Below are 15,267 nucleotides of genomic sequence, written 5' to 3'. Positions count from 1 at the left end.
ATATCTAGCAATTCTCGAAGAAAACAATCACTTTTATCCTAATGGCAGTCTTGGAATCCGCAGCACTGTAGCAGAGGTCCTTCTTTAGAGGAAGGTACTGCTTGTGTCACACAGCTTTCCAGATAAGCTGAGTACCAACCGCTTTTACTCACTCAGAAGAGGGAGTAAAGGAAACACATCAGCGCCTGCCCATTACTGCCAACCACACAGCTACATGGCTATGTTTAGGACACTGGTAACAGCAGAGCTGCCCACAGGAAGCAGCTGCCCAATGTGAAGAACTTTAAAGAAACAAAAAAATGCTTCTATTGATTTGTATGAAATATGTGCAAAACAGAACGCATTACTAAAAGGATACCGGTTTCAGAAAAGTTTTTAACAAACAAAAAAAGGGAATTAGTTAATTTGCTCTTTTTGCCTTTCAACTTAAAAAAATACTTGCACTTGAAGATCTCATCTGGAGCTCTGTGTGATCAGATCTGAGCAGTGCTGGTGGCATAAAGGGTCAGACATTTTGATAAGTAAAATAGGCAGGTACACCACTTACCTGAAGCCCCGGCTCCACCCTTCCTTACATTCCGCCGTCCTATTTACACCAACTCTGCACCCAAGGCCAGGAAACTTGGGGAGGGCTGGCCGTGAGGGGGGGGCATCTCTTTGCAGTGGCCCAAGACCCTATCAATTCAAAATATTAACTGAGGCCATAGCTAGCCTAATCTTATGTGCCCTATACAAATCCTTCCCACGTCCCCACCTGCCACGACATGTCAGTGCCTATTCTACACACTCAGACTTAGTCGACTTTACTACTGCACCAGTTTGGTCATGGGTCTGCTCTACTCCTTTGCCCCCTAGTACAATTCTTAACTTACACGGTACATCATCCCCTACCACATATACCAACTCACCTCATGCCGGCTGGTTCTCCATGTAATATAGGTCACTGTTTAAAATTCCTCATACACGTATTCAAATGTACCCATAGCCTTGCCGCCCCATCTCCTATGAACTACAGTCTGACTCAACGTTGCTGCATCTCGCCCTTCCCATGTTCCAGATCCTTATCGCCTCAACAACATCATTTGCTTTCCCTGCTTGAATAGCAAATGGACCACCACTATCCTTGCTTTCAGATCCGCTCTTACTCTAGCTCGTCCTCCTGGAAGGATCCACTGCCCAAACAAAGCTGATCTGCTAGCCCCTTAATCTCACCCATTATCATTCTTAAAGTTAGCATATAGTTGGATATGACACTATATATTTTACCAGTCTAGGATGTTCCCACCCCTTGTCATCACTGTTATTTTTCTTCCCCTCAGCTACCTGAATCATTATCTACCACTAGCAAAGTGCCCTCCTTGGGGATTGCTACGCTTTCTGGTAGCCTATACAGCGGTTCTGCTTGATGCACTTTTCCTACTGTTCAATAGTTACAAGTACAGTACAGATACATTCTTGCCCGACATTCTTGCCTGGCCTTCAGTCCTTCAATGCCAATTTGTTTTTACCGTAGGGTGGCGCATTAGCTTCCCATACAAGCCAAAACGAATGCTTTGGAATACAGCTAGCGAGAGGTGGCATATGAGGAGGGACACAATGCTTCTAGGTGCTTGGTTATTTACCCACCCACTTCCTGCCCATGACGATGCCAATCCCTATGGCGATTCCTGCCCCTCCCGCTTACAAACACACCCTCCTGCAATCTCTTTGTGCTAACTTTATCAAGTACTAAAAATCAAACTTTGTACTCGAAGTGCCTGCCAGTGATTTTTCAAAGCAGTCTTCTGAGAGGTAATGGTTGAATTGGTGCATTCAATGCACTACTGGTGCAATACAAATATCTTAACCAGGTCTGCCTTTAGCCAATTCATAGTCCCTCAATCATACTGCTATGTACTATGCCTTGAAGTTATTTGCTCTGCTTGGGCGTATTTCTGGGAGGGATGGTGATGCACTGCACCCTGCAAATTTGACAAGCCATTTCACCAGAACACCCAGCCATCCGCGGCACCCAAAATATTCAGGTACGTACAAACTATAAAGAAGATGGTCAGGTACTGTGTCTGATTCTCTAGGCCAGGACCTATATGCTATTCCAAAAGCATATAATCCTTGAGCTAACCCAATCAGGTAGACATGTGGACTGTGACACCCGAGCCGGTTACTGCACTAAAGACGACAGCCATATACTACACTTAGCGTCTAGGCCTCGCCTAAAATGTTCACCATTCCGCTGCACCTGAAAGCATTTAACCCGTAAACGCATCTGTGAGGTGGACATCTCACAGAACTTGAATTGCTAGACTCTGCAAGTTGGGCCAAGTATTGTAGATCGAGCTGAGATTCATATTAGACCTAGACGCTCCCGCCACACTAGTCGCCTACAATCCTTGAGCATAGCTAAAGCGGTAAGCACAGGATGATAGTCGGGGGCATGCTAAGGGCCTTTCAATCCTTGGATTCTCAAACTTAACTACCCTGCACAGCCCCTCGAATGCTAGTATGCAGCTATCGCCCACAATTAATTTGGTCTACCTGCACACATAATCTCTTACCACCTTACACAGTAGCCCAACGACCATTAGAATGCAGCTATCCCCCACGACATTCGGCCTAGCTGTACACATACTACCTGTCTCACATACTCTGCGCACCACCTCCAGCATTAGACTGCAGCTATCCCCCGCGATAAACCCGGCCTAGCTGCGCACACACACACACACACACACACACACACACACACACACCTGGGCTATGGTCCCCGAGAGCGTTCAACCTACAGCTCGTTGAGACCATACCAATGGTGAAAGGCCCTGTACAAATGCAGATTAACATAACATAGGCAAACTGGTGTGGGCAGTCCAAGTATCTAGTGTGCCCCAGTAATGCACTTATATATTCATAACTAAACTGGATCGCTGCAGGTGTTGGTGACAGGAGGAAATGCTCAAACCTCTTGATATTACAATTATTGAATAAACACATTTAAAAAAATAAAAACACCACTATTCTGCGCTGGTCCGATTCTATGTTTTTATAAGGTTATAATATAAGAGCTAAGTTGATGTCAAATTAAAGTAGCATTTCTACAATCAGTTTCTTGTAACAAAGTGAACTAGCAGGCACGTGTTTCGGCCAGTCTTCGTCTTTTTCAAGGCTAGATTGGCAGATAAGTGGTACAGGGTGTTCATCACTCAATTCGAGTCTGAAATACATTCAACCACTTGATATATAAAATATATCCAATTAAAAGAAGGTAAGGAAATAAATACCATATTCATCATTGAAAGACAACAAAATGGGCAATCTTAGGACAAAACCATACATTTCAAAGTTTCAATATTATGACATGAGTCAAATGGGAAGAAAATAAGGTAAACAAAAATGTAAAGAAAAGAGAAAATGAAATATAGACAAATCCATTTAATGCTATCTTAGAATTCGTCATGCAGCAACAGTGTGTATAAGAGGGTGGTCCAAACAAGCATTCCCAATGTGTGTTGTGTCCTTATTAATAGTGTTAAAATTAAAGAACATTGTTAGTTCAATCAATATTTTTATTTATTGTTTTATATAGCGCTTAATCCAAGGTGCCTTACAGTTAACAACATGAACATGTAACGGTAGAAGCAATAACAGTAAAAATGAATCAAACCAGAAAATCAGCATGTAGAACAATTTGCATGAGAAAAGGGGAAAGGAGAGGAAGGAGGGAAGAGGGAGAGAAAGTAGTGAGTAGTAGAAAGATAAAGAGAACAAAGAGAAGGGTACTAGAGGGAGGGAGAGAAGGTTGAGAGGGGGAAGGAAGTCAGGGAGGGGAATGAAGAAGGGGCGATTTCAAAGAGGAGCAGAAGGAAGAATAGATGAGGGAGGAGCGGATAGTAAAAGGTAGGGAGTTCCAGTGTAAGGGGGCAAAGAGCTGAAAAAGAGCAGAAACGAGAGGAGACACAAGGGTTTATATCGAGTTTGCCTACCTAGTAATGTTAAAGGCGGAAACAGTACTACTCAACGGACAGGACTGTATAGACATGGGGAACAAACACAAACACCAGGGTGTTACCTCAAACACGGATCTAATCCAATGAAAGACACTGTAGCTGAACTCAAAATACTAATTGACAAATGGTAAGCACTCCTCACTGACGAAGAAAAACAATGTGACAGACCCAACCATGCCCACCATGTACTTCCTTCCCAAGATCCATAATCAATATGAAAATGTACTGGAAGGGAAACCGTTTAGGAGTGCCGTGGGTTGGGTGACTGAGAAACTATCTGAATACATAAACAATGTAATCAAAAAGCAAGTTACCATTCGACTATCGTAGATTAGGGGCAGAACTCATGTACTACAGATCTTGCAGGATATCAAATGGTAGCCTGACTATTTTAGTTGCTACCCTAGACATCAAGGCCCTTCAATCAAGCATGAACTGGGCAATTAAAGCGATTGACTATACATACAAGAAAACCTCTGCCTCTCATTTCGAGCACGTTGAAATGGTGAAGAACTGATTGAAATTTGCAATAACCCAACAGCTTTTTGTTTAAGCAGCAAGAATATTATCTCCAAACGAAAGGGGTGGCTATGAGAGCAAAATATGCCTGTCCTTAGCCAAATTATTTATGGGTCAATACGAGGAGACCTTTGTCCTAACCAACGACGACTACAAAAAAAATGGAATTATTTGGCATGGTTTTATAGACAACGTTCCAATGGTGTGGCAAGGCACTGAGCAACAGTTTTTCTACATTTTTTGAACTTCCTTAATACAAATTATTTTGGTTTGGGAGGACTGACTGGGCAGAGCAATGCTGTAGCTATTAACTTTTTAGATCTTTGCATCTATGTTGAAAAGTTCCCATGTTATTCGATTGCCGGGGATATTTTCGCTGAAAATATTTGGCCGAAAAGAGTCAACAAATTTCTTGGGGGGGGGGCCCTAATCTCCCCCTTTACCCATTATATAGTCCCGATTCCCCACACACCCCCTACCACTTATATCCCCTTACCAACCCAACTCCCATATTTTTCGATTCGTTTTTTGGCCGAAAATGTTCTGCAAAAAACTCAGTGAAAAAAAAAAACCTGGCAATGTAATAACGGCTTACTGTTGAAAATGGGAAGTTGCAAACCCGCACATTTAGAAAACCTACAGAAGTTAATTGAACTCTTTTTGCGACAAGCCTAAATGTCAAAAATAAAGCAACCATTTAAAACATACCTGTGGACGCGTTCCATAGGGCAACATGGAACTGTAGTTATAACTATATATTCCAACAAGAATGTAACACGATACAGATTCAGGGATAGAGGTTAACATATTCAATCAATCATAAAGGCCCGGAATAAAATCAGTAATATGCATAGATTATCCAAGAGCACTGACGATTAGGAACAAACGTAGCCCCTCATTTTTTAAGGATGTTGAAGTACCGAGGACTGGAAAAGACTGGTTAAAACCATTTTCCAAGGGTTTCCACAAATGTGGATTTTGCAGTATGTGCAAATATGCTCATACTAGCCCATAAGTGCTTGAGAACTATTTGGGCGAACAAGTGCCCATTGACAAACGTATTAAATGTCGGACTAAATTCACAGTCCGGACACGAGACTACCACTAGCACATCACTGGCAGGAAGAACTTTTTTTAAAAAAAACACGACATTCGATTTATTGGATTACAACAGGCAACCTGCGGCAAGAGGGGAGATGACTACAGATTGATGCTAAGCCAAATGGAATCACGGCTGATCTGTAAACTACGAAGTACATATACTGGTCTCAACAAAGAGCACGAAATGAATGTATTTTTGTAATGTTTATGTAATTCAAACCAATGCGATGTACATGTGTACAGGTGAGGAACTATAATAGGAGAATAATGCATTATAAGACCTGTTTAACAACCACACACCAATATATATCTTTCAAAAACTGTCTCACGAGATGTGCGGACTTAATTTATATACCAAGAAATGGAGGGGATATATAAAACTATTAAGTACAGCCTCAAACGACCGAGAAAGCTAATATTTCTAGATCTAGGCACAATGTGACCAAATGTAGTAATCAAGTGATGATTGAAGTTTGTTCTACAGTGTACTGTAACATTAATTTTGAAAAACAGAATGGCGTTATTAATGGCCACAATGATGGGCTATGTCAAGACAATATTCTGAAATGTATTCAAGGCATCATTAAGAACAGAAAAATGCATCTTTGCCCAATTTAACATGGAATTTAATATGTAATTTGGAACCCTATGTGAAAATCATGTGTTGACTCAAAAGATTTCTGCAATGTTTTCCATTATTAATTGAAAAGATTTAAAGTGAGAGAGACATCATTCTATTGGAAGCCATCTGTGCATCTCCATATATATTTAAATCACACAAAGAGTGTTAATAATTTCACAAATATGTTCACAAAATGTACAGATACGTTTATACATTGTGAAAAAGCGGTAACAACTATTAGTTCTCCCAAGATCTATTTTTGTAATAAAATCATGATTTTACTTAGCAAAGTAGAATGTGAAAATTGAACTCAAGAGTTGAATATGCTAATTGAGCATACAAGGGATATCATGCACATATGTTATTGGAATATTGTTGGGAAAAAAAACCCTGTTTAGGTTAAGCATCAAAAAAATGAAAAAATAAAACCTCTTGTGGATTGCAGGGGGGTTTCTTAATTGTCACAGACTTCAATGTTGTGCCTAATGGAGAAATTGGATAGAACACATGTAATTACACACTGTGTTGAATCCACGCTATTTTTAATTATTACATGTACGCCAGCATAAAACACCATCAGCGTGTACCGGTATACGCGCACAACGCTTGTGACGTCACGCTTTCAAACGCATGACGTCACCACTCTGAACCCTAAATAAATAACAGAACAAATGGCACCCGCAATCTCCACACGCGGGACGCCGAATGAACCTAACAGGTCATCCCATATAGAAGCAGCTCAGGTCACACTATATTTGGCAAACTCAATAGTAGCAGAAGCCAGTGTGAACCCAGGAATGGGTGTTGACATTTATTTGACTTATTATGGATGCAGATCAATCCAGATGAAAGTCAAATCGATTTCCTGGCAAGACCTATAATCAATTTAAACAGATTATAAACCAAAAAAAAGGGTAAGAACCTTCATATTTTGTCACAATTCTAACTTACCAATTCTTACCCAGAACGGGACACTGAAATCCATTTATATAATTTACTAACTATTGATGTAGATCACTCAAGAAGCAAGCTATCTTGTTTGAGGTGAAACATTTCAATATTTTGAAACCCGACACAGTAAGAACCTGTCTAAAAAAAATGTCACAACATTAACCAAGCGAAGAATTGTTAATCTGCCATTTTCACCGGCTAATACTTTGATTTGACCTATCGGTTAAGTCCTTATGACCACTAACATCTTTATTAGAGAAGTGGTGAACCCTAATTACAAAGGGTAAGCTCAGGTCTATATACCTGAGCAATCAGTTAGTCCCCTAACAGACAGCCCTGCGATACTGCCAGAGATAAGGCTCCCAAAGTGATATAGATGTACCAGCACCAAGCACATGCCGAACGATCCAGACTGTCCAGTCAGGAATAAAGAAGGCCCCAAATGCAGACGTTTTGGCCACGTGGCTGCAGCCTGCACGTGGCGGGGAAAGGCAGTCGTTGATGGCGACAGGGACTCTAGCGACGGCGACGACCGGCACGACACGCCCATGGTGATCATGGTCAACGCACCCTCAAGCTAGGAGAGAACCCCCACTGCGTCGTGAGAGTGGATGGCATGGAGACGCAGGTCATGGCAGATTCAGGGTCGGACCTCACCAGCCAGACGTACAAAGAAATGATGGAATGAGACCAAGTTGAAAATCAGGAGCACCAAGCATAAACCAACAGTGTTTGGAGGGGCTACCGTGGATCTACTAGGCTATATCAAGGTCAAAATTGAACTCAAAGACAGGTCCACCACCACAATAGTATACTTCTCGTCCCAGTGCCCAGCCGTGTTGGGATGGGACGACCAGCATAAGCTGAGCATACGGCTAGACACCCCCAATCAACTTCTGTTGGTCTCGTCAGGAAGAGCGCCGGGCCTAAGAGATGCATTTCCCGGTGTGTTCTCCGAAACGCCCTGGAAAATAAAAGACTACGTGCTCAAGATTCTCCTCAAACCGAACGCAATTCCCGTAAAGCACAAGGTCAGACTGGTTCCGTCTACAGCAAGGTCAGCACTCGAAGCTCAGCTCCAGAAGATGGTTAAAGAAGGCACCATAGAGACAGTGGAGTCCTCCGAATGGCTGTGCCCAGTGGTACTCATCAAGAAAAAGACCTCCAACGAGCTGAGAGTCTGCATTGACCTACGCAGTTTGAACTTAGAAGTGGTTACTGACAGCTGTCCACATAGTGCTCATGAGGAAGGAGGCAACCATATTTTGGAGGCTTGAAATGTCAGATGCATACCACCAAATAAGCCTGCACAAGACCTCACACCCACTCAATGCGTTCATCACCCCGTTCGGAACATACCAATACACACGCATGCCGTTCAGCCTATCCTCAGCATTCCAGAGAATGATGAACTCTTTGTTGCATGGCATCACAAACGTCTTGTACTTCCAGGACGACATCTTGGTGTACGCCAATGTAATAAATATGTTTTCTGAACAGTGATATAAATAAGTGAATGGTTACCTCAGGGACTCTCCGATAGTTCCTTTCCTTGCTTCCTCTTTGCCCAGGGAATATGTCCAACAGGGGGGTGAAAGCGAAGGCCTCCCTAAGTCCCTTCCTCCGCCTCTTGGTCAAGATTAGAGGAGGGGAAAGGCCTCAGGGAAACCCTCTGGGGGAGAAAACCCTGTGTCGACAGCTGCTGGAGTGATGTCGTCTAGATGGCGAAGATTCAGGAAACTGCAGGTTGAAAGCCGTCTGATGGAAAAGGTAGAAGAGGATGGTGAGTAAGTGGTAGGTAAGTATGAGACAGGGAATTCACGTTAGAAAGCAAGGAATACATGTAAAAGTGAGTGGTTGATTTATCAGGCTGGAAGAGAAGTCCTCCGGTAAGAACCTGATGTGTATAGTAAATGGTTAGCTCAGAACTAAGTTCAGAATGAACAGAAGAAGAATTGTTTAGGAATATTACCTGATGGGATCAAAGATGGGGACGTATAAGGAAGTACGGCAAGAACAAGCACCGAGAGGGCGGGTTGGACCACAGGACTCCAGGCTCCTAAATATTGTACATGGAAAGAAAGAGTCAATTTGAATTCCCCATCGGGACCTTGGAATCCCTGATATTCTATCCTACGTACCGAAAACTAGGGGGTGAAACTCTTTGGCGGACTGCTCTGCGATTTCCAGATCGTAGCTGGTGAAAGTAAGAGCAGAGGTTCGGGTTCTCTGCTTCAGGAAGGAGCCGGGAGAGAGGGTCGAGTCTGAATAAGGGAAGTAAGTAGGACAGGATTAGAAGGAAGGAATATAGAACACAGAAAGGTTTAGTAACAAACTTCCTAGAAACGAACTCACGTAGCGTTGGCAATGAAGAGTAGCAACGCGTCCGCGCGTTGACAGGAACAGATGAACTGAATCTCAAGCAGGAGGGCAGTCCTTCCTCGGCGCTGGGCTGTTCAACATCTAGACCCACACCTTCCGTAGCGGCGGCCATCTTGGCAGTAAAAATGGCCGAAATCCGCCTATGGGACCAACCATGCCACAGTGACCCCGGTCTCCGAAGAGGCGTGACAGCCAAGGACACACAAACTCATGAAAAAGCGCTGAACTAAGTACTGAGCAAGCTACAGGACGTGGGTGTCCATCTGCGCCAAGGAAAATGCATATTCGGTGCTGTAGTAGTTGAGTACCTGGGCTACCGCATCTCGAGAGAAGGGTGATCCCCAAGAAAAACCTACAAAGTCATAACCGATGCCCTAGCCCCGATGTGTAAGGGCTAACTTTGGTCTTTCCTGTGTCTTGCAGAATACTATGCAAAGTTCGTCCCCAGATGCTCTGAAACTACAACGCCCCTGGGGGAGCTCCTGAAAAAGGGCACAGCCTACACATGGGAACGTCAACAAGATGAAGCCTTCGCAGAGTTCAAAAAGAGGATCCTGCATGCACCCTGTCTCCAAACGTTCATTCCTGAATGGGAGTCATGCATCACGACAGACGCCAGTGCCTATTGGTTAGGTGCCACCCTTATCCAGAAAAAGAGAGACACAGACAATATCGTGGCGTTTGTGTCCAAAGCACTATCTGCATCGGAGAAAAACTGCTCCACCGTGGAAAAGGAAATGCTGGCATGCACCTGGGCTGTGGACTATTTCAGATCGTATGTTTGGGGTACAAAATTCCAATTAGTTACTGACCACAAGCCCTTATAAACATGCTGGGCCCTGGCGGCACCAAAACAGCGACTCCGAGACTGGCCAGAATCACTGCAAAGCTCCAGGAGTATACCTACGAAATCATCCACATTGCCGGCTGGAAGAACGCTCAAGCAGACTGCATGTCCAGGTTACTCGACCAAAACACCCCCGAAACCATGTTCCTCAAAGACAAATGATTGGTGGCTTCCATAAGTGACCCGGGGAAAAGGGACTTCATGAAGATGAGCAAGCGGCATTGGCAAGAAGAGATGGAACAAGACGGTGCCCTGCGTCATATAGCAGAGTGGGTCTGGGAAGGATGGCCAAATGAGAGAGCAGTCCCAGAAAGCCTTCGTCCTTTTTGGAAAGTTGGAGACGAGATCACAGTGATGAACAGCCTGCTACTTAGAGGTGACCGCGTCACTCCCCAGTCAGGCATCCACAAGGTGATTCTCTGCACAGCACATTCAGGGCACTTAGGCAGCAACATGACGAGACACAGAGTATGCAACGCCTATTGGTGGCCCTAAATGGATCAAGAAATAAGGGCGATGATTGAAAGATGCCACGAGTGCATGAACAGTGACAAAAGGCTGACAGTGAGACAGGCACCCATGATACCCACGGAAATCACACAGCGTCTTGCACAAAATAGGACTGGACTTCATCGGCCTGCTGGATGGCATGCCGGCAGACCACAAGTACGGAGTAGTAATGGTGGACTACTTTTCCAAGTGGGCAGAGATCGAATTTGTGTCTGACATCACCACGAGTACAGTAATTGAGTGTTCAGCGCCGTTTTTCAGAGGGAAGGGCTCCCCGAGGAGATTGTAACCGACAATGGAGTGCAGTTTGTCTCCAGGAAAATGGAAAAATTCCCGAGAAAATACAACATCCTCGAACTGAGAGCCAGCTTGTACCACCCACAGCCGATTGACTAGTGGAAAGGGCAAGCCGCTTTATCAAAGGCGCTTTGCAACTGGCCTGTGCGTCAAGCCTAGAACCACACAAGATAGTGAAAGAGGCGATCGCGGCCCACCGCATTACGCCCAATGCCATCACCAGAGTTTGCCCATTTCAGCTGTTGAGAGGGAGAAGGGCTGCATCCACGCTAGTACCCCTGTGGATACACCAAATCAGAGAAGACATTGACAAGAGAGACATTGTGTTCAGCATGCAAAGGAACAAGGAAGTCATGAAATCCCAAGGCGACAAACGCAGGGAGGCCCATCGCCCAGAAGTCAGTGAAGGCGACCTAGTAAAGATAGGCCTACCTCACAAAGATACCACTACTGGCTCCAAATACAGCAGGGCAATAGAAGTCACCAGCAGGGGAACCAACCATGTCCACACCAGCGATGGAACCTGGAAAGAGTGGCCGTGTACAGCAAGAGGGCATCCACCAACCACTCCTCCACGGAAACAGGAAGTGACCATGACCAATGGTGTTCGGTCAGCGATCCCTAGCATTCGAAACAGATGCTTTAGGAAAAAAGGATCAAAGGGTACATGCATGCCTGCATGAGCCCCCGCCCCAGTCCCAAGAACCACACTGAGAAGCGACACCAAAGGACCTCACCCCACCGGCATGCCTCGCATCACCACCCAAGCTCCAGGCGTCGTCACCAACCAGGACAGACCTCAAAGGGAGAGAAGAAAGCCCACCAGGTTCACCGACTTCCTCTTGAACTACCAATCATGCTGTCCTACCAAAGGAACTGTGTGGGGACTCCGCCTCGCGACATCACGCACACATGGTCTTGCGAGAGGAGCGCGAAGCACGCAAATGACAGGAAGGCAGCAGAACTCACCGGGAGGCTGAAGGAGACAGTAAGCCCCGGCGCTCCTTCTGCCTGAGGGGCACAGTTGCTGCAGGGCCTGCCTACAGAGGCCCCAGTCAGCCACAGCGTAATACCAAGGCGGAGGGCAGCCTCCTGGGTGCTCTGGCTGTCATGTGTGTGAATAGCAACACACTCAGTTGCAGTGAAGCCAACTACATGAACTGGACAGCTGCTACATTGAGTACCTGCGCCAGCCCTGCCCTTGACTGGTTATACCCCCAGTCCCCATGTTACAGAAGGGGTCTCAATGAACACCCTACTGAGCCTCAATAGTGTCTTGTCATTTGTCCAGGCCACCACAAGCTGTTACTCTAGTTAACATGAAAGCGATCAATTTAAAAAAAACACTATACATCGGTTCATGGCGCAGTGGAATATATAGATTTTGTCTTAAGGTTTACTCTGTGGTCCATTTACACTGCAGATAAAGAAGGGTAGCACTGGCTGCCCTCTAAACTTCCACGCACATATCGCATGCTTGCTCTAGAGGCCCAGCAGGGGAAACGATTAACTAAAAAACATTCGGAAGCATTGGTAGATGAGAGAGTTGGTTCGTCAAGGATCAGAAAAACCAGGACTCTAAAAGCGCAGCTCAGGCACTTAAAACCTTGGTCCAAGGAAGCTTGTGCAATACCTACAGGCCTGCCGAAGAAAAACAGTTGCGTTTCCAGATTTCAACCAGCCCTGGCCTCGTGACAGGGGGATGACTTGTCCCACTTTAGAAGCAGCCGTGCTGAGCTGCAAAAACAGCCTTCCAAGACGCCGAAATCACCTTTACTTACACGAACCCCTTCCATGCGGGTCTGCCAGCCTCTGAGGCGTTTACCCTTTCTTGTAAATTCTCACTTTCATTTTCTTTCCTGCACGAATCTTCAGGTCGCTGGAAATTAATTGTGGGCTAATGATAACCTCGAACAAATCAGACATCCGAATCGTTATAGCTTTACCACTGTACTTCCCTGGAAAGTACAGCAACCTGGACATTCGTGCAAGAAAAAGTCTTACAATGAAAAGCAAGAAAGGAAAATAAGGTTCGAATTATTACGGCGGAATAAGGCAGGCCTACAGGCACATCTGGGAACTTCTGATAGGACGCGACCAAAAATGACTATTTGAGCTAGGAAAATCGTACAAAGGAACATGCAGAGTATATAATGCCCAGTTGAACCCCCTCCACCAATGCACTGTATATATCATGGCAAACTGCTTTAACAGGGCGAGACACTAATCAGAGGCACTGGCCCGAAAGCAAAAAAAAATACCTGTTCTAGTGTACATGTAATAAATATCCAGGGGGGTGGCATGCAATCATTGCCTACCCTACCTGGGAAGCAAGCCAGAATAAGTGTTACCAGTTGTGATTTGCTCCAATAAGGGGAGAAGCTGAGATGCGGGGAAAGGGGAGTAGGAGAGAGCTATATGTTAGGGGGCAGCAGACAGAACGGGGTTCATTCGTTTGGAAGCAGGGGTGACTTTAAGGAAATCGCCGTGGAAGTAGGGTGAGGGGGGGAGCAAGCAGTCAGAGCAGGGCTGAGAGGAATACTTGCGGGCATCCACCTGCCATACACTAGCCAGGTGGCGGTGAAGAAGAGGGTGGGCATTATTTTGGTGGGGTGGGCGCTACAGGGGCGGCCGCTTGTATATATTCTGCCGTTCATTACCGCGATCACGTTCACGAAGGTGGTCTTGCCGCTGTACTGCAGCCCCACCAGGGTGAGCTCCATCTCCTCCTTCCAGAAGAGGGACTTGAACCAGTCCAGCAACTTGTTGATGAGGGACAGCATGACGGCGGCGACGTGGGGGGGCTCAGTGCAGCTGCAGGCAGCGCTCCTCCAGCAGAAACAGAGCTTACAGGGGAACTGCACTCAGCCAGCTGTCATATGACCGCCTGACGTCACAAGCCAAGCCAGGAAGCAGCGACGCCACCCCAAGCACTGGAAAGAGAAGACAGACTCTCTACACTGTGTTGGGTTCGGCCGGAAGAGCTCCAGCTCTCCGTCAGATCTCACAATGATTAGAGGGGCCCCGGTTTCAGTCAGCTGCTCCATTTTATACAAAGGGTTGAAACTAAGGTTCAGGCATAGTTCAGTACTGTGTTTAAGCGATTTTTTTTATTTCCTCTTTGGAACACGTTTGGTATTATTGCTATTTATGCTTTTTGGAACATTGATGATTTCGTTTTTTTGTATTGGAACTTTCCTTTTATGTTTTGATGGCTGCCACTGTTAGCAAAGTTATGTTATGTTAATAGTTTTTATTTCTACTGCGTCAAATCATCACTGTGCATGATGGCTTTAAGTGGGCCAGGACCAGCCTGGGCCGAGCCGTGGCGGGCTGTGAAATATGGTTCTGAGGCAGGGCCCTGCTGGGGCTCACTAATGTGAAGACTTTTTTTTCCTAAAGCCTGATGTGCAAGAGCTTCAGCCTTCAGAAAAAAAAGCCTTTTATCCATAATGGTGGCGCTGACTCCTGGAAGGCATCCCTTTAATCAAAAGATGCATGTGGGCCGGTGCCACCATTATAGAAGGAAAGGTGAGGTCGATGTAAGTCAAGGCTTTTTTTTCCCTAAAGCCTGAAGTTCCCGCTCATTCGCGGGAGATTCAGGCTTCAGGAAAAAAGGCCTCGGTTTCCGGTGGTCTCACCTTTTCTGCTTCCCCTCTCCAGGCATCCCTTTAACTAAGAGATGCCTGTCAAGGGGCAGCGCCACCATTAAGGATGAAATCATGTGGCGCTGTCCCCAACAGACATCAATTTAGGTAGTAAATGCAGAGTGTAGCACCCTCTCCCCTGGCGGGAGGGTTCTGATCTCTACAAAGGGCTGCCTGACAGGGGTGCCTGTAGCCCATTAAGCTGGGGCTCGTGAAGGGGGCATGGCCTAATGGCCCGGTGGGCGACCCCCCTGCCATTAGGCCACGCCCCCCTTGATGAGTCCCAGCTCATTTTCCAGTGCCACTTAAGGCACTGATTGGCATATTGTGTCCCTGCCATGGGTATCCAGAGCATAGTGTACATACATGCCAACATTTTGCAGCACCTGGAAG

General features: G+C 45.6%; 1 protein-coding gene across 1 annotated transcript in view; it reads right to left on the bottom strand.

The window, feature by feature from the left end:
- Positions 1 to 14,121, bottom strand: part of LOC138513330 (ADP-ribosylation factor-like protein 8B-A) — a 222,098-nt gene extending 207,977 nt beyond the window's left edge. The window contains exon 1 of the mRNA XM_069628077.1: positions 13,888 to 14,121. Within this exon, the coding sequence (XP_069484178.1) occupies positions 13,888 to 14,010 (123 nt within the window). The 5' untranslated portion in view covers positions 14,011 to 14,121. The remainder of the gene's footprint in view (positions 1 to 13,887) is intronic.
- Between the last annotated feature and the right edge of the window lie 1,146 nt (positions 14,122 to 15,267).

Source organism: Ambystoma mexicanum, chromosome 12, assembly GCF_040938575.1.
Source record: "Ambystoma mexicanum isolate Mex_15411 chromosome 12, UKY_AmexF1_1, whole genome shotgun sequence".
Lineage (NCBI taxonomy): Eukaryota > Metazoa > Chordata > Amphibia > Caudata > Ambystomatidae > Ambystoma > Ambystoma mexicanum.
The sequence above is the reverse complement of the archived record's forward strand: the minus strand, read 5'-3'. Positions and strand labels throughout refer to the sequence as shown.